The sequence below is a fragment of the Telopea speciosissima genome, chromosome 9, assembly GCF_018873765.1.
Source record: "Telopea speciosissima isolate NSW1024214 ecotype Mountain lineage chromosome 9, Tspe_v1, whole genome shotgun sequence".
Taxonomy (NCBI): domain Eukaryota; kingdom Viridiplantae; phylum Streptophyta; class Magnoliopsida; order Proteales; family Proteaceae; genus Telopea; species Telopea speciosissima.
The window spans coordinates 12,215,792-12,243,650 of NC_057924.1; the positions used below are offsets into that span (position 1 = coordinate 12,215,792).

General features: G+C 36.1%; 3 protein-coding genes across 10 annotated transcripts in view; 1 reads left to right on the forward strand and 2 right to left on the reverse strand.

The window, feature by feature from the left end:
• Positions 1 to 207: 207 nt before the first annotated feature.
• Positions 208 to 1,469, reverse strand: LOC122638649. Its single transcript, XM_043831504.1, has 5 exons — positions 1,394 to 1,469; positions 1,065 to 1,303; positions 775 to 981; positions 586 to 678; positions 208 to 288 (listed from the first exon to the last, which is right to left on the reverse strand). The coding sequence occupies exons 1-5, from the start codon at positions 1,467 to 1,469 to the stop codon at positions 208 to 210; spliced, it is 696 nt and encodes a 231-aa protein (XP_043687439.1).
• Positions 1,470 to 2,191: 722 nt separating this feature from the next.
• LOC122638650 lies at positions 2,192 to 3,068 on the reverse strand. Its single transcript, XM_043831505.1, has 2 exons — positions 2,994 to 3,068; positions 2,192 to 2,911 (listed from the first exon to the last, which is right to left on the reverse strand). Exons 1-2 carry the CDS (start codon positions 3,066 to 3,068, stop codon positions 2,192 to 2,194), a joined length of 795 nt encoding a protein of 264 aa, XP_043687440.1.
• A 16,647-nt stretch (positions 3,069 to 19,715) lies between these two features.
• Positions 19,716 to 27,859, forward strand: part of LOC122639766 (protein MOR1) — a 68,415-nt gene continuing 60,271 nt past the window's right edge. For all 8 annotated transcript variants that reach the window (XM_043832716.1, XM_043832710.1, XM_043832714.1 and 5 more), the window contains exons 1-6: positions 19,716 to 20,005; positions 20,213 to 20,318; positions 20,457 to 20,580; positions 25,199 to 25,278; positions 25,374 to 25,551; positions 25,649 to 25,713. In XM_043832716.1, the coding sequence (XP_043688651.1) occupies positions 19,846 to 20,005; positions 20,213 to 20,318; positions 20,457 to 20,580; positions 25,199 to 25,278; positions 25,374 to 25,551; positions 25,649 to 25,713 (713 nt within the window). In that variant the 5' untranslated portion in view covers positions 19,716 to 19,845. The remainder of the gene's footprint in view (positions 20,006 to 20,212; positions 20,319 to 20,456; positions 20,581 to 25,198; positions 25,279 to 25,373; positions 25,552 to 25,648; positions 25,714 to 27,859) is intronic.

Genomic DNA, 27,859 nt, shown 5'->3' on the forward strand with positions numbered 1-27,859 from the left:
CAACCTTGCATCCTGTTCAGCTGCTCTCTCTTTCCACTGAGATATTTCCTCTCCCTGTTGAGAGACAATCTCTTTCAACTGATCATTTTGCTTTCTTAGGTCTGCAATCTGAGATGCATTATGTTGGGTGCGCATTGCCTCTTTGCCCCACATCTTTGTTGGGGTTACTCCAAGCACCCATCAAGCGGACTCTCGCATGAGAATCTGTCAGAACACCTTTGAAGATTTCTTCCGGACTTCAGGGTTTTGTTGATCTTCTTCACTTCTCTTACTAAGCTCTATGTTTATCTGTTCTGCAAGTTATAATGAACAAGAACACTTTAATTTAGGGAATATAGAAGAGGTCAACTGAAATAGCTAAGTTGGAATGCAAACCATTATCCTTTCTGATTCAGGGTCTATGAAATTTCCAGTCTTCGTCGATCTATGTGTCAAATCAAACATCTCAATACGAGAAGGAGATAAACGTTCGGATGCTCGTTTTCTTAAAAAAAAAAAGAATAGAAAGAAATATCGAGAAAATGTTGGGACTAAGAGATAGCCAACTTCAATAAAAGAAATATTAATGTAAAACAAATCACTTACCTTCCTTTCACGTAATACTGCAAAGGAAGTACTTCCTGTCGTATGGCGCATTATTTGTTTGGCCTTATTATCTTTATTTCGTTGTGAAAGTTCCTACCAAGAATATTGCATTCAATTAAAACTGCAAAGACAGTAAATGTAGTAAAAAGTATTTAAACTACATTCAGTTCTATACAAAAGTATGTTTACCAAATGGTTATTGTCCCCCCACATCTTGAACATAGCTTCCCATTGTTCTTTAGACATACATTTCAGATCAATGTTTGCCATACGTTCTGAATCCGTCTCATACTTATTAAAATGTTCAGATTTCAGTAGAGATTTGTAATCCCTCCATCGAGCACAAAGTTTCTCTAGGATCCAACTCCGGCTAGATTCCGGTATGTCAAATTTCTCCTAAAAGAAAAAAAAAGAAGATATTAGTTATCGTATTATTATTATGTAAGCCATACAAATTATGGATCTGATATTAATAATACCATGACTTTGGCGCATGCATCATCTTTGTACACTTGCGGCACTTTTCGCCAATCAGGGTACGTTAATGGTAACAAGTCGGTGTTTTTTGCTAACAACCCAATCCAAGTAGCTATTTTGGCTGTCCTTGTAGAGTTTGCTTGGCCATACTTGTTTACACCAATACAAATTTTTTCCCCACTAGGCATGTTTACAATGTCTTTTGCCATTGTTTTGCCCCTCTTGCCTCTTCCCCTACGAACTGTAAATGGCCCAACATAAGAAGAAATTAATCATCTGTAACAATAATACTTGACATCAAATTTAAAGAGTAACATTACAATTGACTAACCCAGAGTAGTAGCGCCACTATCCTCCTGGGTCCAATCCTCCGACCCAGGAGGCTGGGTCGAATCATCCTGACTCATGATTCTTCCCCTGTTTCACTCCTGCAAAATCAATAAACTCAAATCTGAAATATCAGATAAATTTTCTATATGACAATATCAATAGTGTAAACTGATGAAAGTAACTAATCCATAATTACATGACTTTTGGTGTGAAGTATACATTAATGTAAGCAACGGATATGACCCACTATCAAGTAAAAAAATCTGAAGTCTTTCTATGTCACTACAAGACAAAAAATCAATATAGAATTGGGAGATGATGATCCAATTGCTCAATCTATCTTTCCCTCATATAGAGAAATAAGACCTTTAAATATCTCTCTAATTTGATGTCTCTCTACTGTAAAATTGTGTGGTTGCATTTGCTGAAGCCGAAACATAAGACCTTTACACATTCTCGACAGTTTGTTCTCAATCGAGCATGGTTTATAATTCAACTCGTATTCATTTTGTTTGGATGATTTGATTCCTTGCATTCCATAAAAATAAACTGTCGCCAAAGAAATAATAGAAAGAACGACTTATCCAAGTTGGAGAAAGAGGAAGTTATGGTTGTGTTTATCAAATCAAAAAGAGAAGAAGCTTAATCAATGTCACTAAAAGACTAAAAATCGATATAGAATTTATTGGATATTGGACTTTGAATGTTAGTGAAGGAATAAAGAACGCATTGCATTTAAGTCAGTACATTTCCATTTATTTCTCAAAGAATATGCGACTTACTTGATTTTAATGTTCAATCAATTTGATATATCATCATCTGAACTTTCCATTGAATTGATCAATCCGATGGGGGTGTCAATTATAATACCTTCCACATCAGATCTTACCCAACTAAGACTGGCATCACCATCATCCTCTGAATGTTCTACATATTGTCTATATTGTAATGTACTCTGTGTATATGTCTGATCTAAATCATCACGATCCGGATCCTGCTGTCCCATATCAAAAATATCCCTACTTTTAGGCCTCATGGTAACTTGCCATTCAGGCCTATGAGAATCTACAATGTAAAACACTTGCTCTGCTTGTGATGGAAGTACAAATGGTTCGGCAAGCTGATCTCGGCTACTATACAATAAATGGTTAAAATTGACAAGTACAAACCCCAACTCATCTTCCTCTACTCCCTTTCTGTTATCAACCCAATCACAATGAAATAATATTACTTTGAGATCCTCTGCATATTCCAATTCAACTACTTTTTTCAACAAACCATAATACGTGATAATTCCTTCAATAGGATGTCTATCTCTTGAACTGGAGTAATCTTCTGAAATTGCCGTAATAAGGACCCCGCTATTTTGAGTTTTCCTATGCTTCTCATGTGACTTACTACGAAACTTGATGCCATTATAGATGTATTCATTATAACTTCTCACATCCAAGTTAGGACCTCGAGCAAGCCATCTGATATGATGAGGCACCTCCTCCCCATTCTGACGTAGATGCAAGATCTGATGACACAATATTAAGCCACATATAAGAAGATATAGGCTCTAACCTAGCTCCCAAACAATTGAAATGTGTTGCACTTACATGCTCATTGAACCAAGCTGGAAACTCCTTAGCATGTCTTGTCGCAATAAGATGTGGGCGAGATTCACGACCCATTAATCTTTGCAACTTCTCTTTGTGGAGCCTAGAAGTATGTACATAATTTTCTTAAGAACTATTACTTTCTCATAAACATATAAAATATAAAGTTCAATCAAATATAAATATATTGTAAATAGAACATTGATATGTAATACTTACTTTCGGTATTCATTTAATCCATCATAGTTCTTTAGCACGTACCGATGAGCCTGGTCCCTTTCTTGAATGTCTAGTCGTAATATCTCACACTTCCCTACAGGCCTACCTGTTCTTGAGAAAATAGAGATTGGATGTTCTAGTTCGTTGAACCTGCATTTCGATCGCTCTATTCGACCTTGTTTCCACACCTTCAAAGTATCTAGAAGCAGAAAGTCAAACACTCATCCCCTATGTATCCTTCTGCTATTGATCCCTCTGGCCGACTAAGATTGCGCACGTAGTCCTTAAGTTGTTTAAGGAACCTAAACACAAATAAATTTATGACATTATTTAATGATCATAATATGAAACCTACACTAGTAGCTTCACTTTTTAAGCCAAAAATTTCAAACTAACCTCTCTATTGGATACATCCAACGGTATTGTACTGGACCAGCCAAGCTAGCTTCATGGGCTAAATGAATAATCAAGTGAACCATAATATCAAAGAATGAAGGTGGGAAAAGCTTTTCCATACTGCTAAGTGTTATGCCAACACTTTCACCAAGCCTCTTAAAGTCCTCCTCTTTCCCAACTTTACTACACAAATCCCGAAAAAATGCACATAATTGTATTAATATAATGGTAACATTCTTAGGCAACACACCACGCAATGCTACCGGAAGAAGTTGTTGCATCATGATATGACAATCATGGCTCTTCATTCCTAATATGTTACGTTCTTGCACACACCGTGCGATATTACTGCAAAGGCCATCTGGAACTTTTACACCCCTTAAAACGGAACAAAACAAATCTTTGTCAGCAGTAGACATTGTGTAGCATGCTGGAGGTATGAATATTTTATCCTTCCCTTCAATAAACTTTGGGTGAAGAACTGATCGTATTTCAATCTCTCTCAGATCTAAACGTGCCTTCACGTTATCCTTTGTCTTTTTTTTAAGATCCAACAATGTGCCAATGATACTATCACATACGTTCTTCTCAATATGCATCACGTCTAAATTGTGACGGATTAGATTAGATCTCCAGTATGGCAATTCAAAGAATATACTCTTCTTCTTCCAATTAAATGGAAGCTTTGGCTGTTTTAACTTCCTTCGCCTCTTCTTCTTCTTTCCATGCTTGTCAATAATATCTTTCCCAAATAAAGGAAACTGAACACCTTCCAGCTCCTCCAAAATATCGTAACCCGATAGTGGCTTTGGTTGTAGTTCATGTTCCTCATAGCCATCAAAGCTCTTTTTATCACGTCGAAATCTATGTCCTTGGGGAAGGAATCGACGATGACCTAAATAACAGTGTTTCCTCCCATATTTAAGCCAACGAGAAGTAGTATTCTTGTTGCAGCATGGACAAGCGAAAACACCTTTAGTACTCCAACCCGATAATACCGCATAAGCCGGGAAATCATTAATGGTCCATAACAAACATGCATTTAGCTTAAACTTCTCCTTCTTATATGCATCGTAAGTTACAACCCCAGTGTTCCATAATTCTTTCAACTCTTCTATCAATGGCTGTAAATATATATCTATATCATTGCCAGGTTGTCGTGGTCCAGGAATAAGCAAAGTAAGCATGAGATACTCTGGCTTCATGCACATCCATGGTGGCAAATTGTAAGGCATCACAACAACAGGCCATATGCTATACTTTACACTCATTGACTTGAACGGGTTGAATCCATCACTAGCTAATCCAAGTCTGATATTACGAGGCTCCTCACTAAAAGTAGGATGCAACTTATCAAACTCTTTCCACGCTTGCCCATCAGCTGGGTGTCGTAACCTTTGATCATTTGTACGACCCTCGTAGTGCCACCTCATGTTAAATGAGGTTTTAGACGACATGTATAACCTTTGCAACCTTGGGATCAATGGAAAATGGCGTAATGTCTTACCTGGGATTTTCTTATCTACTGATGTATATCTTGAAGTACCACATTTGGAGCAAGTCGTGGCTTTCTCTTGTCCCTTCCAATACAACATACAATCATTTGGGCACGCATCAATCTTGTTGTAATTAAGCCCCAACTCCTTGATGATCTTCTTTGTTTCGTACATATTTTTTGGTAAAGTATTCGGCTCGGGAAGTGCCTCTTGCAACAACTCTAACAGCATTGTGAATGCTTTGTCGGTCATTTTGCAAAGGCATTTTATGTGATATATACGAAGAATGAAGGACAGTCTGGTAAACTTCACGCATCCTGGATACAACTCCTTCTTTGCATCTTCCATCAATCGATCAAATTTATCGCCGACGGTACTCCCACCCTCTGTACACTCACCGGTGACACCATCCTCTATTTCTTCATTTGTATTTATTCCACGCATCTCATTTAACATAGTATGTGTAACATCATATGTTTCACCTTCCTCATGTACCACTGTGTTAACATGATGAATTGTATGTGAAGATGAACCTTCCCCATGGTAACTCCATTTCGTATAATTCCATACGATTCCATCAACTATCAAATGTTCTAACACTGTATCTCTAGTCATGCGTAGTTGATTTACGCAATTTACACATGGGCATAGTATCCGATTTCCTACTGCAATACTAGAAAATGCATACTCTATGAATTTGTTGACTTCTAATTTATATTGTGAAGATAGTCGGAAATTTGGATCCCTTGACTTTCCAATCCAACTCCTGGGCATGGTTTATCAGTGGTCTGCAATCAAACTTGAGATAAGAAAACCAAAAACAAAGACTTAGATCGAAATCAATAGCTTTTTTGTAGGTTTAAAACAGATCTAAGATGAGGATAAGAACCAAGGTACACAGAATAGAAATAAAGGTAAAGTAAGGCTGAAACTGATTAGCAGAAAAGTATGAATTTTTTTTGGATGAATGAAAAGTATGAAATTAAAGCAAGTAGAATCAAGATAAAAGGGAGAATTAACTTGCGCAATGTAGAGAAAGTTTAAAGAAAACTAACCTGATCTACTTTATCAACGGAGAAAAAAAGGATGAAGGCTATGAAACAGGAATCCCACCTGATCCTATCATAGCTGTCATGGGGGTTAGGCGACCCAAGGCGGTGGAGAGGGCCAAAGTTGAAGGTGACACCAAGTAGGCGAACAAGGCGTCCAAGGCGCCCGCCTAGGCGACCAAAGCGCCTGGACACCTAGGCGATGCCTTCACAACTATGGATCCTATGCCAAATCCATAGCAGAACTATTGTGCTGTTACATGTTACTTCATTCAGATATATTAGCAGTTGACCACCTTAAGAGAGGGATAGTGCTTACCTCCAGTTTGAAGAGAGACATGTTTTAATGCTTTGGCTTTAGGGAGAATAGCATTCAAAGCATTGGACATCATAGCTTTGTTCTGTTCACAACACTCAGGGGAATCCAATGGGTATTGGCTTGCCCAAGTGATCCAATACACATGAGTTACATCTTCAAGCAAAGAGACCTTCTCTGTAGTTTGAATTGGGTCTAAGAGGTCACATGAGATGAACTTTTAGTTAGAACTTGGAATTTGGAGTTCACCAGCTTTACGAGCTATGCCATACACCTTACATCCAACTCTAATTCTCTCAAACACATCCTTAGAAATGGCAAAAGGGATCGACAGCAGGCCCCCCACCTAGAATCGATTTTTTAGAATACAAACATTGCCATACAGAGCCTTATTGGCTTCGTTTCTAATTCTGTCCAGCTACTTTCTATTTACTATACTAATTTGTTCCTTAATTTCTATTTTAAGGCTTGCTATTTTTTCAGTTAAGTTGCTGTTTGCTACTGATTCTAACCTTATATTTCTAATTTTAGTCATCAAAACCTCTTGATTTTTCCCAATCTAACCGTCGGATTCACTTGTAATTTTAGCAACCCCTTCCTCACACGTAATATGCGTTGTGATGAGAGTTGCAAACAGATCTTGCTGATATTGCTCTTTTGGAGGGTTATTGACAGACCTGCTGTTCTAGACCATAGCAGGCCATTGGTTCACAGCTTTGGGTGCATTTCTCAAGATTTTTTTGACACGATTCTTATGGACTTCAGTTACAGGTCCTTTCTGGTAATGTTGACTATGCAAATTTCAGGTAACATTGGAAACAAATTATTGGTGACTGTAAGTAATTGGAAGTCAGATTTTTCCCCCTCTTGTAAGTATTCTTATTCTTCTCTTTCTTTTCTCTTTTTTATTTGTGGCTAGTCATTCCTGTACCACCATATCCTAGGTACTGAACCAAACCAACCCTGTCACCACTAAATTACAAACAAAAACTCATCACTGCCCCAATCCATCTCAATATAGGGTGTGGTGAGCCAAAGCGGGATCCTATGAAACCCCAACCATACATGAAGTACTAAATGTTTCTAATTTATATCAATTTTGAAATACTGAAAGAAATAATAGTTACTACATTCAATAAGACTACAGGAGTCTAATGAGACAACATGCATAGTTGGTATAACAAGGTAGACAAATTACATAGCCGTTTTTGTTAGGAATCAATTAAGAGGTTCTTCAGAAAACATTCTAAAAGGGAGATATACATGAAATAAACAGGTATCCGTCGTTGAAAATTATATTTGGCTACGGAACATATTTCTTACCGTCGCGAAAAATCATATTTCTTGTAGTGATGCTTAATCCCTACAACTGTTCCTTAACCTACTGGAGTTGTGTTGCTGATATATTGTGAGTTCTGACCTTTTCTTGGAGTTCTATTGCTTTTACTTCTCCTTCCTTATATTTCTCAATCTGCCCAGCAGATCTTTGAGATTATTTGGATAGTTCCTCCACCACTAGTATTCTTCCATTGACCAGAAGTTGAACCACATCCACTAGTTAGTTCTATTCACAATTAGTCAGTTACTAATTCCGAACTTACTTACTAATTTCAGAACTTTGTCTATATTTCCTAATTTAACCATTGGATCTCAATCACACTTAAAGGAGTTATTCATCCATCTTAGAGGCCTGTTCGACCTTCTTCCCCACCCCATCTGAGTTGTGATTTATCAGATATCAATAGTTTCCAATTCTGGTCCTGCAGTCCTACCTTGTGGGTGATTCTGTACTTTGTTGTTTTTGAACCTAGAATAAAAAGAATTATATTAAATAAATGAACCTGGAGATTTGACTTGTTTGGAGTTTTTTATGATTGAAGGAAGAGAGGAGATTTTGTGACTTGTTCAAAAGAGAAAAATTCTGAACTTTTCTATGGAGTTTTAGGTGGACTAGGGCAGTTTGGTATTATCGTAAGATTAAGGATCATATTAGAGATTGCACCTCCTATGGCGGGTGATCAAATATATATGATTAATACAAACTATATTTATATATTATTGTCCATTAATTGAATGCTTGTTACTTTGATCTCTATCTGCAGGTAAAACATATAAGATTGTACTACAATGATTTCAGTTTCTTTATTAGAGATCAGGAAATAGTGAACCCTTGGCTCATTTACTACTAAGTAACTAGCCTTCAAGCATCAATGATGCCGCTGCCGATTATATTATTGAAGTGGCACTGTTCTATAATGAGGCAACAGTTGTTCAAGAGGTTCTAAACAAGTTACAGTTAATTTCAGGGCTAAGGAAGAACAAATTTTCATTTAATTATTAGTATTATTATTTTTCAGGTTATGGATCAAGTATTTTCACAATTAAGCCTACTGCCATAATCAAGTATTGCACAGATTAATGATACCTCCTACTTTGATTTAACAACCGGGTGGAGCAAGAGGACAAAAAACTTAGAAATAGAGGACTTTGGGAAGTGCCTCATCCATGGCTTAATGTTTTTAAACCAAAATCACAAATAAAACCATGTAAAGACCTTCTGCTCAAAACCATCTCTGCCATTCCCCCTAATGGACCAATGCTAATCTACTCAATTCTTAGACACTAGTAAGAATTAAACCCAGAAATGCTTATAGCTTTAAACGATATACAAATGCTTTAAACCCAGAAAAAATTAAGCTGTACAAATACTTATATCTTTAAACATATACAGAGCTTTAAACCCCAAAAAAATTAAAAATAAATGCTCAACAAAACCGTGAAATGGAAACATTGCAGTCAACCTTCCCTTTGATCAGTCTTCAAATTTCTTCCTATCTATCTAAATAGTTGAAAATGATTAAGTAGGTCTAGTTGAGGACAGGTAATTTAACATACAATTTTTTGGTGTCTGAACCTCTAGTCCCTTATTGCAATTGTGCAAGTGATATTGTAGAAGTAAGGATCCTTGTATAGAATTGATTTTTACTCTCCCCCCTCCCTCCTCCCCTCACCCCCACAGTCCCTCTTCTTCTTTGGTGTCTATTTCCTCTGTTCTGAGATTGACTAGCTAGAGCTTTTAAGGATGAGTTCTACCCAAGTCCCTAACAATTGTTCCCTTCTCCTCCCACCCCCATGAACTGGCCCTGGTTTGTGGAAAGGATTAGAAGATGTGTCTAAGGGGTGGGGGTGAGTGAGTGTGTGAGTATGTGTAGGGGCAGCAAGGAGTATGTATGGTTTGTGTGTATTTCTTTATAATGTTGTTATTGCATGGGTTGCTGGCCATGTGGCTACGAGTGTGCTTGGTTCAGATCCATGTGGTCTCAACCATAGCTATCAAAGGGAAGAGAAAAAGTAAAGAAGAAAATGAAAGCAGAAGAGTAGAATGGGAAGAAGAAGTTGAAGGAGACAAAATATAAGAAGTGTTGCAGAAGAGATGGAGACTGGGAGCTGCTGCCCTATTGCAGCAGGGCTGGAGGTCAGCTTCCCTCTTTCCTCTCCATGTGTGTTGTGATTCGGTGGTAAAGAGAAGACTAAAGAAAAAGAAAAGAAAAGAAAAAACGAAAAAGAAGAAGAGGTAAATGATGATGGTGCTTGAATTTGTGTTTATTTGTATTCGAAAGGTGGAGCGGTGCTAATCTGCCCATTTCTTAGACACTTCAGTCTAGATTACTGAATCATGGCCGTGCTCACATTCGCCTAATTCAGTGCCCAACAAATTGCATGTATGAAGTGAGTGAGATAGAGAGAGCTTGGAAGAAGATTAATAATACATATAGAAAACAGAATATCTATATTTTGCCTTTTGATTTCCCCAAATTTCAGCATCGGATTAAAAGCTATTCTTAGAGTGAGTGAGATCGAGAGAGCCATACCTTGTAACAATCTTCAAAGCTTTAAACCCAGGAAAAAATGCTCAACAAAATCCTGAAATGGAAACATTGCACACAACCTTAAATAGAGTATGTGTTTTTCATCTTAAAAAAACCTATTAAATATAACAGTGCTCATTCCTCAAAGTAAGCCTGTAGGAAGGGCTTTACCACAATTGAAAGAAGAAAACAAAAAAATAGAAGGGTTTTACCCCTGAAATGCAAAACCAGCCCTGTCCATCCCATAAGGTCCCCTTGAGATTAGCCATGTGGAAAAGCAATAAAGTGTGCATCTCAGCTTTATATTCCACCATGTATAACACTTCCCACAAGTAAGGATAACACTTCAATTTAATCAAGCCTCATTTTGCCACAACCTTTCCTCTTTGGAGTTTACAAAAAAAAAGAAAAGGGGTGCACCCAGTGCATGAGGCTCCTCTGTTGGAGTTAGTAATTTGATATTTGATATTTTGTCATGCTCTAATGTTTCAAATCAATCAACAATTTGAAAGAATATTATATGCTATAACATGAGCAGCCCTGTCTATTGAGGATGAAGACTGATTTCAAAGAGCTTCTCTCTCTCTCTCTCTCTCTCCTAAAGCTAATGTAGTTTGGCTTCCACATTGACAGAATGAGGAAAAATTCTCTTTCTGGTAATAGATTTGAAGACTATATGAGATTGTGAGAGGGTTTTCATTTTCTCGGGCAGAGCCCTGTTTCCCACCATGGTTCCTTCTTCTTCTCTCTTTTTCCCTCTCTGTGTCTGAAGTTAGTTTTCTGCAGTAAAAGATAAAGAAGAAATTAAATTAAATTTTTAAAAAAATGATTTTTAGTAGAAAAACTGTGAGAAATTAGCCTGAAAATAAAAATAAACAAATAAATTTACCTTCCTGTCGGCTTCTTATTTATATATTCTACTGGTTTTGTAACCTGACTTGGGGGGCAGGTTTTAGGTTCCTTTCCTTCCACTAGAGAAGCATTTCTCTTGATCCTAATTTAAAGAATAAAATAAAATAAAACTGCATTACCACCTAAATCTAACACATAAACACCAAAAAACCTGGCCGAATAGAGAGACTAAGTTTCTAAGTTGCTGTGGTTTGGGATGGAAAGAGAAGAATGGGGATAGTGGTTTATTATAGTAGTGTGGTTTATAAAAGGAAGAACTGTGAAGAAAGGGACCCCATGCTGCCCCTATACATACTCACACACTCACACTCACCACCACCCCATGCTGCCCCCACACACACTCATACACTCACACTCACGCACCCCTTGCTGCCCCTACACACACCCACACACTCACACTCACCCCCACCCCATGCTGCCCCCACACACACTCACACTCACCCACCCCTTGCTGCCCCTACACACTCACACACTCACACTCACCCCCACCCCATACTGCCCCTATACACACTCACACTCACCCACCCCTTGCTGCCCCCACACACACTGACACACTCACCCCCACCCCATGCTGCCCCACACACACTCACCCCCACCCCATAAAGACTCACATATGAGATAACAAATGAGAGTAATTCTAATTGAATAAAAATGCCTTCTAATATGTACCCTTACTAAGCCAAGATGAAATGGTTGAAAACATGAGAGGGAGGGGAGGGGGGGGGGGAAGCCATAAACCTTGTTCCAGCTCTTTTACTCATTTATAGATAACTAACCTTCTTTGGTGCAGTTTGAAAATTGGAATTGAGATTAGACATATACAGCATAAAGGACTTATTGGATCAACAAAGGGGGAAGGTTAAGACAGAGATAGCATACCATCACATCCACTCACCATAACAAGTGCAGCTCATCCACAATCATATCAGACAAGAGCCATATAATATTGGTAGGTCAAAGCATGATTTAATTATTTCTGGTAAAAATCCAATAGAACTTGGTATTGTCATCACCTAAGACAGAAGAAAAGTGAGAGATGTGATATGCTCAAAATCATCACAATTACCAGGAAGATAAATACATGCAACTTAGCGAGCTCATCCACAAACTCTCATGGAAATATATAAAACCTAGTTGTGGGTCACTGTCCAAGTTTGATATAAGTTGGACCAAGTTAGAGCAGACGGTCTCGCAACCATGAGGTAGTTCCTTGCCTTCTATTTTTCTAAAGATAGAAAGCATATAAATATCAAACTGAAATACAATTTGTATAAACTAAGATACAAGAAGATGTGACACATCTGTGCATATGTTGGAGTGTGCATATCACTACCAATAACTAAATGAAAGTAAAAAATGTACATTAAGAATGAAAGCAAGAAATGTCACTAAGAACACAAACGAATTGAGTCACAAAAATTACTTGCTTATCTTCTGTGAAGCCTCCAATATATACCCACTTTGCATTGTTTTAAAAAAAAAACATGAATGTAGAGAAAGAACAAACAACCAATTTTAAAAAAAAAAATGAAACATAAAAAAATTCAATGAGTATACTATGAATTTAAACCACCAAAGAGGAGCTCTACTCATTAGTTACTGTTGCAAAAGTCCCACTTGAGGGGTTGAAGGGTTTGGGAACCAAGGTCATCGAAGAAGGGGAGTGAATTACCCTGCTCTGGTTTTGTTAGGTAATTTTTTGGTTTTTGATCATATTTATGTATTTCAGAAATTGTCTTTGTTTCGGATTTTGCAACAATTTTTTCTACCTGGAAATGGATGTAATTTGAATTATAGGGCATCATCATCATCCTTACAGAGAGTTCTTTTCTTGAAAGGAAAAAACAAACCTTCTGCTCAAAACCATCTCTGCCATTCCCCCTGATGGACCGGTGCTAATCTGCCCATTTCTTAGACACTAGCTAGTAAGAATTAAACCCAGAAATGCTTATAACTTTAAGATATACAAATGCTTTAAACCCAGAAAAAATTAAGTTGTACAAATGCCTATAGCTTTAAACATATACAAAGCTTTAAACCCAGAAAAAAAATGCTCATAAAAACCCTGAAATGGAAACATTGCACTCAACCATAAATAGAGAGAGAGAGAGAGAGAGAGAGAGAGAGAGAGAGAGAAAGAGACAAACCTCTGTTTCCACCGTAGCAACTGCTCAAAAGGGGGAGGCAGACAGTAGAGAAGGGAGTGGGAGAGGGGTTGCAGAGATGGGGGAGGCGATAGTAGAGAAGGGGGTTGGGGCTAGGGAATCAAGGAGGTGTGAGTCCGATTGAAGGTTAGGGTTTCATCATGAGAGAGGATTTCAGACCTGAAATTGTTGGTGGCAGGTTTGAGGTCGGAAAATGTAAATACTCATCAGAAAAAATGAGGTACTACAGCAGCAATGGCAGCAGGCCTCTAAAGAGGTAGCTTTTGATCATTGATCTCCATATTCTCCGTCGTGCGAGAATGGGGTAGAGATGGTCGGGTAGAGAGGAGAAGAGAGAGAGATGTTTCAAGCCGGAATGGAAAGAAGAAAGCGGGAAGATAAGGTATCCCTCCAAAAATTTAAGGCAATTTAGGGACGGTATCTATTCTACCGTGGTTACGATGATATTTTCAACGACGGTATTTGCAAATACTGTCGTTAAATATATATATTTTTCACGACGGTAATAATTCTACTGTCGTCATAAATATGTTCCGCGACGGTAATATTAATAGTGTCGTTAAAATTACATTTTCTGCGACGGTAATGTTATACTGTCATTATAAATATTTAATCGACGACGCAACGTTGGTACCGTCGTTAAGATTCTATTTTTACAGACGGACTTTTTACTACCGTCATTAAAAATGTATTTTTCACGATGAAAATATATAATCTGTCGCCCAATTAGATTTTCCACGACGGGTACCGAATAACCGTCGCAGAAAATAATATTTTGCTACGATACTATAATATCCGTCATTGAAAATGATATTTGGCTACGGAACATATTTCTTACCGTCGGCAAAAATATGATTTCTTGTAGTGTTTGCTTCATCATATTCATGAAATGAGTGTTCTGCATGTTTTATCATCTCTTTCGAACTCTATTGTCTCTAATAAAAAATAATATTATTTTTTATGTTCTAGATATTCAAACAAATAAAGGAGGCAAGAGGTAAATAGTCCCAACCGATGCTCTTATTAGAGGAAAATAAATAATCCTGTTGCTGAATCCAAATATTATATTTGGATTTCGGGGAATGTAATAAGATAAAGAGCATCCAAACCATACCGCCTGTGTAAAAATTCAATCAAATAATGTATGGTCTATTACCTCCATATATGACTTTCACATCTGAGGCACGTTGTATCAAGTAGTACATGCTTATGTAAGAGGGCTTCATTGGTAGCCAATCCTTGTGCACAAATCTGCGAAAAGAAATTCTACTAATATATTTTATTTTTGCTCATGAAAAAGATGATGTAAAATATAAATGTTCTAAAAAAAAAGAGTAAAGTTCAAAAAAATTTATACAATTGATAATAGAAGAAAAATGTGCAATATAAGGTGAATTATAAGGTTGAAATCCTAGTTAGTAAAAAATGTGTTTAAAACACGTTTATGATTTTAACCTTTTAAACGCATTTGGCCGTTTGTTTTTCAATTAAACGGAAAAAAACATCAAATGGTAAAAAACAATCGTTCCCGTTTTAAATACATTTAAAGCAAATTTAAAACACGCTCCTTTTTTTTTAAAAAATTTCTTTTTACATTTTTTAGAATCTTAGACTTTTAACTAACCATATATCTTTTTACAATATTTTGATCAACCTGATTTTTTCGCTGACGTAAAGCTAACTCAAAAATCTACACTTCTCATGTTCAATGCACAAACATTGAAATTGAGCTACAAACTGATACATCCACTGAAAAAGGGTTTCTAGTGTGTTGGTTGTATAGAAAACTCTAACAACACCATATTCAAGCTACATTGTTCAATAAGATTTTAGACATTTTATTTTTAATGGTGTACGGACTATGAATTTGAAATTGTATTTTGGATGATATGTCTTGAAACTTATAATGATTTTTTGTTTATATATGCATTCATGTTGGATGTTACAGTTTTTTAAGAACATTAGATAAAGTCTTAAGATAATTATTCCTTAATTTATATGAATATGTAATTTTTTTTTTAATCTACACATTTATAATCCATATTATTTGTTTCTATATTTATTTCCTTTTTTTTTTATATTACTGTTGATTTTTTTTGCATTTATGTACAAAAATTAGGCACATAAATAAAGATGTTATAAAATTCTTCAACCCATGAAATTTTTTGATAATTCAAATTTAACATTGATACAATGACAATATGTTGCAGAAACAACATAGTGTGACAAAAAATGAAATACTTTAGATCTAATCTTCTATAAATTTTGATCAGAAGATTGTGAAAGTCAAAACTCAAATTCACGTGATAAATTCAGGTACATCTAAAATAGATTATTAGCCTCCAAAATAGACCATATTCAACATTAAGCATAACTTGCAAAAGCATTTCAATGAATTAGATAAGGTTTTCCCTCGAGAAGAGATGATGGTAACGACCGCTACTCTCTTACCATAATATGTTTTTTTCCCCCCTTTCACCATTAGAAGAACATGGATTCAGAAAAGTGAACTAATAATTTTAGTTCCTTTTATCGGTGCATGTTTTGTAGGAAAGATGGTGTCAATTTTTATTTTTTCACAACTTGTGATATTTATGTGTATGCGTGTATTTAGATGTAGAGTTGTATGAGTATATAAAATCAATGATACCCAATATAAAAAATATCAATAACAGATCATCGAAGTCACAAAAAAAAAAATACAAAGTAGGCCAAAACGAGATAATGAAATAGATGTAAGGAAAAACAATAATCTGCAAGTCTTTATCTTCTTCGTAATAAAAAGATCATTCATTATCAACTTCTTTGTAACCTTCCGCATTGTCTTCATACCGACTACCGTCACCAGACATCTCAGCTATTACCTGAAAACCCTAACCCTGGACTCGCTTGTGCATGAGGAGTGAGCTGATGAAGTTAGCGTTACCCAAAATAAAGCTGATGAAGTTATAAATGGAGAAAACAGTGACAATGTTATGTTCTTATGTTACGTGTATAAGAGGTATTAGACCCCAGCTCACGTGTATAAAACTCTAGTAGTTCGTAGAAAGTAACAATTTTTATTTTTTATTTTATTAAACATATTGTAAATGGTTAATAATTTTTTTTTTCTATTTTTTTAAATATATTATTATATTATTTCAAATAATGTTTAATCACATTTTTTGTCGTCCTATAATCACATGATCTCTGATTAAATATATATACGATGGATTTGGATTTTGTAGTATTTAATTACATATTATATAGTCTATCATGAGATATTGTTTAATGGATGATCTTATATGCAAATTAAAGAGTTTAATTATGCATGACATTTCTAAATTTAAAGTTTTGATTGCCATAGATGGATATGTAAAACAAGGGTTAAGAAGTACTTAGCTCTATTGACCGATGATGTTGTTAGGGTTTTTTTTTTCCTGGTAATAAGAAAATTCATTCATGAAAATTTCATGGAATACATAAGGCTTCTTGAAAAACTAATTCATGAAGCCAAGGAATAGAATGCGGTCAATTTTGTTTTGCACAAAATTGATAATAACTTTCTTGTCGGACAATCCATAATACTTTTGCAAGTATTGGAAATACCAAAAAATAAATAAAAAAATACTGAAAAGAAGTCGCTACAAAGATAATATCCTTGATAATTGGGTCAATACTATGACAGGTAGTGGTTCTACCGGGATTTGTAAAAATAGAAATAACCTCCAATTTACCTGATTCCACTACAATATTGTTCAAACCCATGGATTTAGCATGAATAAGTTTCGCACGGATTGTAAAAACTTTATCCATTGCTATATAATTGAATGCAAAAATATCAGACATTGTTGAAAATTATGCAACAAAATTATCCCAAATGACGTAACCAAAGCCTCCACTGGAACCATCTTTGGAGAGAGCGACATCACAATTTAGCTTGACAAAATCAGCCAATGGTGACTCCCTATAAACACCAAATGATGTAGGAGAAGAATTTGTAGGCTTATGGAAGTGTGGACTCTTTTTTTTGATTCATTTTATTCATGAAAGGAGTGTTGTGCATGCTTTATCATCTCTTCCGAACTCTATTGCCTCTTATAAAAAGCAATATCATTTTTGGCTTTCTAGATATTCCAATAAATAAATGAGGCAAGAGGTAAAGAGTCTCAACCAATGCTTTTATTAGAGGAAAATAAATGATCCCGTTGCTGAATCCAAATATTATATTTGGATTTCGGGGAATGTAGTAAGATAAAGAACATCTAAACCATACCGCCTGTGTAAAAATATAATCAAATAATATATGGTCTATTGCCTCCATATGACTTTCACATCAAGGAGTACATGCTTATGCAAGAGGGTTTCATTGGTAGTCAAGCCTTGTACGCAAATCCGCCAAAAGAAATTTTGCTAATATATTTTATTTTTCTCATGAAAAAGATGATGTAAAATATAAATATTCTAAAAAAAAAAATAATGTTAAATTTTTTTTATACAATTGAGACTATAAGAACAATGTATAACGTAAGGTGAATTATAAGGTTGAAATCCTAGTTAGCAAAAAATGTGTTTAAAACACGTTCCTGATTTTTGCCCTTTTAAATGCATTTGGCTGTTTGTTTTTCAATCATACGGGAAAAAGCATCAAATGGTAAATGACAACCATTCCCGTTTTAAACACATTTAAAGCAAGTTTAAAACACGTTCCTGCATTTTCTTTTTTGTTGCATTTATTAGAATCTTAAATTTTTAACTAATCATATATCTCTCTACAAAATTTTGATTGACCTGATTCTTTTGCTGACGTAAAACTAACTCAAAAGTCTACACTTCTCATATTCAATGCACAAACATTGAAATTAAGCTACAAACTGATACATCCATTTAAAAGAGTTTCTAAAGCAATGAGTCCCAACTCTAACTGAACATACATTATTCTGGGAGTATGTTGGTGTGTTGAAAACATTTTATCCTCACCAGCCGTAGGTTGAAGGTGTGAATCTGTCAAACGGGGTGGCTGCCCAGAAAGAGGATTATCCCTCGGCAAGGCAGTACAACTGCTTACTTTATCCCTCTTCCCGGTAGTCCGTGACGCACAAAGTGCTGGAGGTAAGCAGTCGATGTAGTCTAAGCAACACCATATCCAAGCCACATTGTTCAATAAAATTTTAGACATTTTTTTTAATGGTGTACGAACTATGAATTTGAAATTGTATTTTGGATGATATGTCTTGGAACTTATAATGATTTTTTGTTTATATATTCATATTGGATGCTACAGTTTTTTTAGAACATTAGATAAAGTCTTAAGATAATAATTCCTTAATTTATATGAATATACAAAATTTCATTTTTGAAATCTACACATTTAAAATCTATATTATTTGTTTCTATATTTTTTCTCCTTTTTTTGATATTACCGTTCAAAGTTTTATGCATTTAAAACTAGAACCGTCTGTTTATTTATTTATTTATTATTTTTCCATTTTTATTAACTATGGTTTAAATAAAAGCTCATATTTAACACTTAACCAAATCATAGTGCTATCGTCTTATTGGATGCTTCAGATTTTTTTTATTGACAAGTTAAGTGGCAAAAATAGGGATGTCCGAGCTGAATTTATCATCTACTCTGGTGATCTTTAATAATGAAAGCATTTATTTATAAAATAAAATATTTATTTCAAAATTCTAAATTGACTTTAATAGTGGTTAGCATACGATAACACGCAACTATCAGAATGAGACGTCCTGGGGACCACTTGAATTTGTGAGTCCCCTACCATCCACCAGATTAGAAAAGGAAATATATATTGTATGTGTAATACACAGTAGTAAAACCCTTGATCTGAAAATTTGAAAAATTTCAAATCAGCTGAGGGGGAAGGAAATCGCCGAATTAACTGGAAACGGCGTCGATTAGTTTACAAGTCTTCTGTCATTCAAAGGGACCCACATGGACCTTACGGTTTAAGGAGACTTTTCTAACCGTTGGATCAGTTTCAAATTACACCAAACTTTCACAATTTTCACAATGTGGGCCATGGTTTTTAGTTTTGATTCCAATCTGACGTAAAATCTCGCTCCCATGTGGTACACCCCTCATCACTTGCACCGAAAAAAATAAAAACCAAAAAGAAAGAAAGAAAAAGAAAAAAAAGAAAAAACTGGCTCTCCCTCTCTCCCTTCACACTCTCTCTTCGATGGGCGTTGTAGAGATATAGATATTGTACGCACCGTCTCGTGCTGTTTCCTTTTTTCCCTGTCATTTTGGGGCTCTCTCTTCTCCGTTGCCGGCAGAGACAGAAGAAAGAAAAAGAGAGAGAGAGAGAGAGAGAGAGAGAGAGAGAGAGAGAGAGAAAGAGTTTGTGGTTCATTATCGCTTCTTCGATATCTTTTAGTCTCTCTGCAGACGTAAAGATAAGCGTTTTCGGAGAAAATATAGACAATGTCAGAAGACGAGAAATTGTTAAAAGAGGCGAAGAAGCTGCCATGGGAAGATCGTTTGTTACATAAAAACTGGAAGGTTAGGAACGATGCGAATATAGACCTTGTCGCTGTCTTCGATTCCTTTACTGATCCTAAAGATCCACGTCTCAGAGAATTCGGTGAGTTATCTTTCTTCTTTCTAGGGCACAGATCTGTTTCGTTATTCCATTGACATTTGATTGATCGATCTCTGTATCTGCATTGTGCGCTAATGCATTTGTAGATTTGATATATTGATTTGTTTTTACGTGGATCAAATGATAATTTTTCTTTGTCTGCTTGTTGATCTCACTTGATGCGTCGTTGCTAACATTTATTTTGCTCAGGTCATTTTTTTAAGAAGACGGTTGCTGATTCCAATGCTCCTGTACAAGATAAGGCCCTTGATGCCCTAATTGCATTCTTACGGGCTGCCGATGCCGATGCTGGAAGGTAAGGTGTTCCTTTGTTATTAGGGGATATTTTTACTTGTTGCATGCGTATGTATGCATATATCTCTTAAATTTTTTGAACTTGTGTCTGCTATTTTTTTTGGTAATCCCGTTCCTTAATGTCTGTTGTTCAATTCAGATTCGCCAAAGAAATATGCGACACTGTTGTTGCCAAGTGCCTCACTGGTCGGCCCAAGACCGTGGAGAAGGCTCAAATGATTTTCTTGCTTTGGGTGGAGTTGGAGGCCACAGAAGTGTTTCTGGTAAGCCATTGTAGCTTATAGAATATGGTTGCCAGTTGCTCTCTGTCTCTTGTTAATGCAAAGTTTAGCAGTGCAATTCTACTAGTTATTAGTGATTAGAGAAATTCTCCTGAACTACCTTTCTTTATGTCTCTCAAGTTAAGTTTGGGGAATGCCTCTTTGGGCAGGAGGTTTTATCCTTTTGTCTTCCTCTCATCTTTGCCGTTCTTATTAAAATCTCGTTAAAAAAAAAAGTGAGGGGGTGGGGGAGGGATGGAAGCATAAAAGTTCAAAATTCAGCACAATTTTAAGGAGGCAATTTCCCTTCACCCACTCCACCGATGGGTCTAGGTGTCTCGCATCGGGAAGAGTGGGTTGGGCATTATTGACTTCTTACAGTAGGGGGCAGATTAGTAATGATCCTAGATGGGTGCACTTTTCCTTCAACCATGGTGGAGAAAAACGTTCTCCTAATTATAATGTCAATTATTATGCTCCTATTAGTGAATCACCTGTTTTCAGATTTGAGCATTCGTTCATTATGGGGAATTTTTTTTTAAATTTATTTTAGTGAGTATCTTGGATTTTATTGGATAGAATGGATGCAGAGCAGACCATTATATGAGATTTACAATTGCAAAATGAATGAAAGAACTATTCTCCCCTCCTTTGGATAAGTGACAGTTTATGAATGAATCAAATGAAGAGGATAAAACAAGCCTCCAAAGGAGGTAACCTAACTAGTATACTAGAACAAACTATCCCCTCCGTTGGATAAGTAACATCTAATTAATGAATAAATGACGAGGATAAAACAAGCCTCCAAAGGTGGTAACCTAATTAGTATACAACAAATTAGCAGTCCTAGACTTCTATGTTGCAACATACAACCCTGCCTATTGGCATGATGCCTAATAGATCGAGAGATGAGAAAACCTTCCAAGTCTAATCTGAGGGGTCAGACATCGAAGTGATAACGTTTTCACAAAACTACATATCTACTTTATAATTGGATTAGATCCATTGTAAAGATTTTCCTCTTCCAGTGCCTCCCTTTACTCATTCATCTGCCGTAATATTGCATGCTGCTCATTGTGGTGGGAACTGTCTTGCCCTTTTAATCTGGTGAGTTAGCTTCTGCACTCTTCTGTCTTCTTAAGATGTCATGCTATGGATAGCTGTTATTGAATCTCCTTCAATGATCATCAGATCAAAACCTATAGAATTTAAGTTATGATCTACATTTTACATCTAAAGCTCTCTTTGTAGCCAATTAAGATTGGATGCAAATCAGTTTGTCTTTGTTTTTGTGATCAGTTATGGCTTTCATACTAGGGAGTTGGGAACAAGCATCTAATTACCTTGGGGTGTGTGTTTGGAACTGGTAAGCAGAACAAGGATGCCGTTGTTAGTTGCCTTGAGCAAGATTTTTTGATGCTCTCACACCCTGATTTATCTGGGTCTTCCCTTTCAGCATAGATATCACTGTCCGTCTTTGGTAGTTTTGTCAATGGATAGGTCTTGGAAACAGAATACATGGGCGGCCAAACTCTTAGCTGTCATTCTTTATTTGTTTGATTGGTGGCATGGACTTGTAGTTGGTTCACTCTGTAAGCTCATGCATGATATAACTGGTTCCTCTCGCTAAAACCTTGTCATTGCTTGATATGCAGTTGCATTTGATTCGGTTCAGGTTTTCATTTAAGAACTAGCATTTACATTTCTTTGTTCATTCATGGGAAAAAGAACTGAAAAGTTTTGATGAAACATGGGTCACAGAGAAGTATATGCTTGACTATTTTACTTTCTTAAATTGCTGGCAACTCTCTACGAAGGAATAGTTCTCTATATTATTATATAATATTAACTGAGTATCCTGAGGGTGGGCCTTGGTGCAATGGTAAGGTTTCTCCATTGTGACCAGGTGGTCACGGGTTCGAGTCTGGAAACAGCCTTTCTGCGAAAGCAGGGGTAAGGCTGCGTACATTATGACCCTCCCCAGACCCCGCAGTGGCAGGAGCCTTGTGCACTGGGTACGCCCTTTTATTAATTGAATGTTCTACAGTCAAGAAACCTACATCCCATAATGTTCAAGACTTCAAGGGTTGGAAATGAAAATAATAACAAAAATACTCCATGAAGCTGAAGAAATTTGTGTTGACTTATACAATCTTCTATTCTTGAATTCTTTTTTTTTTGTTGCTGATTCTATAATTTCATGGAAGGCGTTGAGTTAAAAAAACTTAGAAGTGCAGCTATAGTCTTGCTCATCGTGATCCTTTTGTAAGTGTCTGCACCAAGGACATCAAACTCAAGGTTCCCATCTTTCTTTCTCTTCACTGTTGGGCCTCTTTCAATGAGGAATCCAAGTAGCCCAAAATTATGTTTAATGAGTTGCTTCCATCCAGATTTATTGGAGTGAGGATACCTAATTTTTGTGTTTCAATGCTTTCTTTGTTGTCCTTTACAAAACATCACTGCCCTTTTCACTATTGATTTAGATTTGGTCTGCGAGAAAGAAAAAACAACTGAAAAGTCGCTGGTGACAGATTTAGTTGGAGATATGCATGAGTGAATTAAATTAGATATTATCCATATTTACTGTAGGAATCATCCACAGATGATGGTTCTACCTCAGAATTTGATTGTTTCTGCTGCTGCTGCTGCTGCTGGTGATACAGCTACCATTTTCTTTGAAACCGTGAAGTTGGCATGCTTATGCATCGAGCATGGTCTGGTTAGATGTGAAGTCAAGTGAAATAAAAATCTCATTGGTAAAATATAATAAGATAATTGAATGAAAGTGAGTGGAATGTGATCAACATAGTTTATGCTGAAAATCAATTTCCATGTGTTTAATTGTGATGAATATTTTTGGGGTCGCATTTTTTTTTGTTGCGTAATATTTTACCCAAATGACTATTTTCCATCTTTTGCAGAAATACGTGAGAAATTTTCAATTTCTGCTTTGTATATGTTGTGGTCTCTAAGTGTTTCTCATGCCACCTAAGTACCTAACAACAAATTTTTTTTTTCAGCAAAAACTTTAAAAATTTTCTTTTGTAATTGCCTTTTCATTTAACGCCAGCTTTCCAATGTAAATTTTATTTTACTTAACTTCACATCTAAGGAAGGGCCTTATTCTCTTTATTATCCTTTGATTTTCTTTCCTCTATTCTATTTTCTTCTATCCTATTGAATCTGATTTCTTTTCATTCCTTTAAACCTTCCCAAGCCCTAACTTCCTATTTCTCTTTTCCAACTCTGGAATCTATACCTACTCCTCTAATAAACCTTAGTTTGAGTATCCAATTACTATCAACATTTACCCCTCCAATGAAAACCTCTTTCCACCACCTCTTCCTTGGAGTATAGCCCTATGTATTTGATGTTTACATATTATATCTTTCCAAAATAGATATCAATAATTTCTCATATTTGAGATGTTGCTGATGCATTTTATCTGGTCATGTGTTAAAGTAGTTACAGCATTTTGTTAAAAAGAAAAAAGAAAAAGACGTCTGATGACGAAGTATTTGAACTTTAATTAGAATTTTAGAGGCCAAATACTAAAAACTGAGCTTGTTTTTCTTCTCATGTTTCTTGGTTCTAGCCCTTGAATATACATCTCTATTTTTATGTACTCTTGTTAGTCCTGGTGAGAAATTGCATTTCTGGTAACTTTTTTGTCTTGTAGTTCTGTTCATATTTTATGGAGATCTAGGTTAATTTTCTTTTGGATGATGAGCAATTGAACTAGAATAAATTTTGCATGTGGTCAATCCAGGCAAAAAAATAAAGGTGTACCCAGTGCATGAGGCTCCCACCACTGCGGGGTCTGGGGAGGGTCAGTCCAGACATGGAGGAAAATATGTCATGTTACTATTTTCCACACAATCATATGAGTAACCATGGCCTGTTCGCAAAATTTTGTTATTAAGGTTGTGGTGTATGCCCACATGACTCATCATTGGCTTCGAGGTTGTTTTGTTAACATTGGGGAATAGAATTGGCATCTTATTGAGTGAGCAGTTTTATATTGGAATTACCTTGTACAGATTTATTGGGCAGCAGCACTACTGCCACTGCTCACAATAGGGATGATGGCTTTTGAAACACCTGTAATTCCTTCTGGTAATGTTGAGGGATAGTGGACATGGAGAGGGAGTTATATCTTTGTTTATCATGTCATGGACAAAGAACAGAATTCCAATGGTAATGGATCTTGTTTGTGAGGCATATAAGCTAGTCACTATTTTTATGTCTAATGTGTTTTACTGTTTTTAGTTATTATGTTGTTGTTCTCTTTTAAGTCTATAGCAGTTAACAGTGCATTTTCTATTTTTTAACTTTTTTTAGTGGTTTGGTTAAAATATTCCATTCATTTTCCTAATGTTTCCCCAATTTCTAATCCTTCTCTCCCTTGCAAAATGAAATATTCGAGTCAAATTTCATAACACTAAATCCTGGGTACAGAATGACCATTGAGATCAAAATGACTAATCTTGATTGTATTTTGTTATGATTTTCTTGTCATTGTTCTTTTCTAGTGCTGTTGGTTTTTTTTCTCCTGTAGGTTTTGGATTTTACATGTTATATGAGTAGTCCCTTAATTACCTTGATAATGTGGGAATTGCAGGATGCTATGGAGAAAGCAATTAAAAATAAAGTTCCTAAAGCAGTTGTGCCGGCTATTGACGTCATGTTTCAAGCCCTTAGGTTTGCATTTTAGAAAATGTCAATGGAGGCTATATTGTTTTCTTTTCCTCCTCTTATCATTTTTTATATTGATATCTATATTTTTTTACATTCAGTGAATTTGGTGCAAAAGTTGTTCCACCCAAAAGAATTTTGAAGATGCTTCCTGAACTTTTTGACCACCAAGACCAAAATGTTCGTGCATCTTCTAAAGGGTTGACACTCGAGCTTTGCCGCTGGATTGGAAAAGACCCTGTAAAATCAATCTTGTTTGAGAAGATGCGGGATACTATGGTTAGTATATGTATTGATGAATTACATGGAAGTGGACTATGTAATTAATTCAATATCTTATGGCTAAATTGGTGGTTCAATTCATGATTGTTTCAAGAAAAAAGAGCTGGAGGCGGAGCTTGTCAATGTCACTGGTGCAGCTAAGCCAACCCGCAAAATTAGGTTGGTATTCAGTATTTGTTGTAGAACAATTAATTTATCTCTCAAAAGCTATGCATTTCTTTGTTGAGGTGAGAAGTTAATGGCTATCTAATTAGCCAAAGCTGGGAACCAATAGCCTACAAAGTTCTTGAACAACAAGCACAATAATAACCCTAATTAGCAACAAACCAGCAGCCTGGTTTAGGGTGATCAGATCTGGTTGCAACTCTGGTCACAAGGCCTTTTAGATGTATGGAATGAGTTGCCAAAATTAAAAGTGAACGACGTTTAGATTGCAAGATATAAGCAGTTATGAAAATAGAAAGTTACTAAAAATTAGAAGCTTAAGGTTAGAAACAACAAAAAATAGGAACTAAAGTGTGAGAGTGTAAACAAAATAGTAAGAGAATTAAAATAGCAACTAAGGAACAGATTAGTAAGTGGGTGTAGAAAACATAGTTGTCATGGCTTCTAGGCGATCCTAGGCAATAGTTCTAGGTTTCAGTTTTGAGCATGATTTTTGACCAAACTTGAAACAGAAATATTTTGGGAAACCGCAAAATTTTGGTTGAAACCTGGAAGGTTTTGGTGGTTTGTTTTGAGTGAAGATTTCAAGGTCCAAATGATCAAATTAGGTCCCAAAACTTCTATTAGGCCCTCTAAACATAGTGGAATCCTTCGATTAATAAAACACACACCCAAAATGGTTGTTTCACTTTGGATTCTAGGTTGGTAGTGTATGCTGTACGCTGCTGTATACATTCTCTAATATGACCTATTCCACACAAAATTCAGTCCTAAAACACACAGAATTCTATTATACTGCCCAACAACTTGGTCCACGCTTGTATGAGAGGGATTTGGCAAAAAATTCACAAAAAACCAGGTTTGTAGGGTTGTTGGAGGTGAAACTAGCGAAGTGAACGAAATGCATTCAAAACCTTACAGTTTATAGTTAAGGAATGGTGAAGCAATGCATTTTGTTGAATTATCTTTGAAACATTGAAATTTTGATTGAAAAACTGAAATCTTTGTGTATCATTCAAGGTTTCATTTTGACATCTGTCGAAACCGAAATATTTTGCGAAATTTTGGCAAAACCTTGAACTATGCCCAAGGCGTTGGAGGGTGGCCTAGACACAAGGCGGCACAACAAGGTGACCTGGGCATCCTAGGCGCCTAGGCGATGCATTGACACTATGATAGAAAATACAAAGTAGCAGGACAGAATTAGAAGCCAAGCCAATAGAAGGCAGTGAACTACCAACAGTTTGAGGGATTGATGGGATGCCATACAATCAACTACAGCACCAAAAATCTGTTCAAAACTTAAGAAGGAACTCAAACAACAGTTAGTGTACAGAATAGTACTCAAGAATCAAGATAGCAAACAATATAAGAAAAGAAGCATGCGTAAGGCTAAAGAACAGAATTTGACCTTTTAATGGAAGAAAAAAGAAACGGTAGATAGAAAATAGAAGAAAGGATATGTTAGGCTTCTCACCTAACTGTAATGCAGGGGTAATAGGTTGGTAGAGACAAACACTAACACACCTGTCTGATCCCAGAATCGAAGTGACAAATAACAGAATGCTGAATTTTTGTGTGGTTAGGATAAAAATAGAAACAAACAAAGAAAATAGGAAATTAGAGAAGAAAGGGGAAGGAGAAGGATACGTAGGAATCTCACCTACTGTAGAGAGGGCCTCCCACTTAACTCAACAAGGGAATCTCAGCCAAGGTCTCTCACCTCAAACACTCTCTCATATTGCCACTGTATCTCTCAGCCAAAAGCATTTTTCCTTTTTCCTAAACTCTAAAACCAATCAAGGGAGGTTTTCTCCTTCTTATATTTATGATAAAAATCGATTACGATAGAGATCCCCCATGCATTTGCGATACATAGGCTGCAAATCCAAATTGAATACCTTCCTTATTACAAAATAGAAAACAAATAAATTCGGAACTCCTATTGTCTAAATCTGGAAAACTGGAATTAGAAACAAATCCTAACTAATAGCTATTACAAAGAAATAAAATAGAAAGTAGATAAAGCTCTTTGATAGCTCGATCTCCCTTGGAAATAAGGTCTTCACGCAAGTAACAATTGATCTTCAAGGCTAATCTCCTCTGCATGGGGCCCACAAATATGGAAAATAATCTTCCA

Coding starts and splice junctions, on each gene's coding strand:
- LOC122638649 (XM_043831504.1), bottom strand. CDS start 1,469: ATGAGTCAGGATGATTCGACCCAGCCTCCTGGGTCGGAGGATTGGACC. Junction 1,304..1,393: donor TAGTGGCGCTACTACTCTGG/GTTAGTCAATTG, acceptor GGCCATTTACAG/TTCGTAGGGGAAGAGGCAAG. Junction 982..1,064: donor ATGCATGCGCCAAAGTCATG/GTATTATTAATA, acceptor TTTTTCTTTTAG/GAGAAATTTGACATACCGGA.
- LOC122638650 (XM_043831505.1), bottom strand. CDS start 3,068: ATGGGTCGTGAATCTCGCCCACATCTTATTGCGACAAGACATGCTAAG. Junction 2,912..2,993: donor CAGCTTGGTTCAATGAGCAT/GTAAGTGCAACA, acceptor TTGTGTCATCAG/ATCTTGCATCTACGTCAGAA.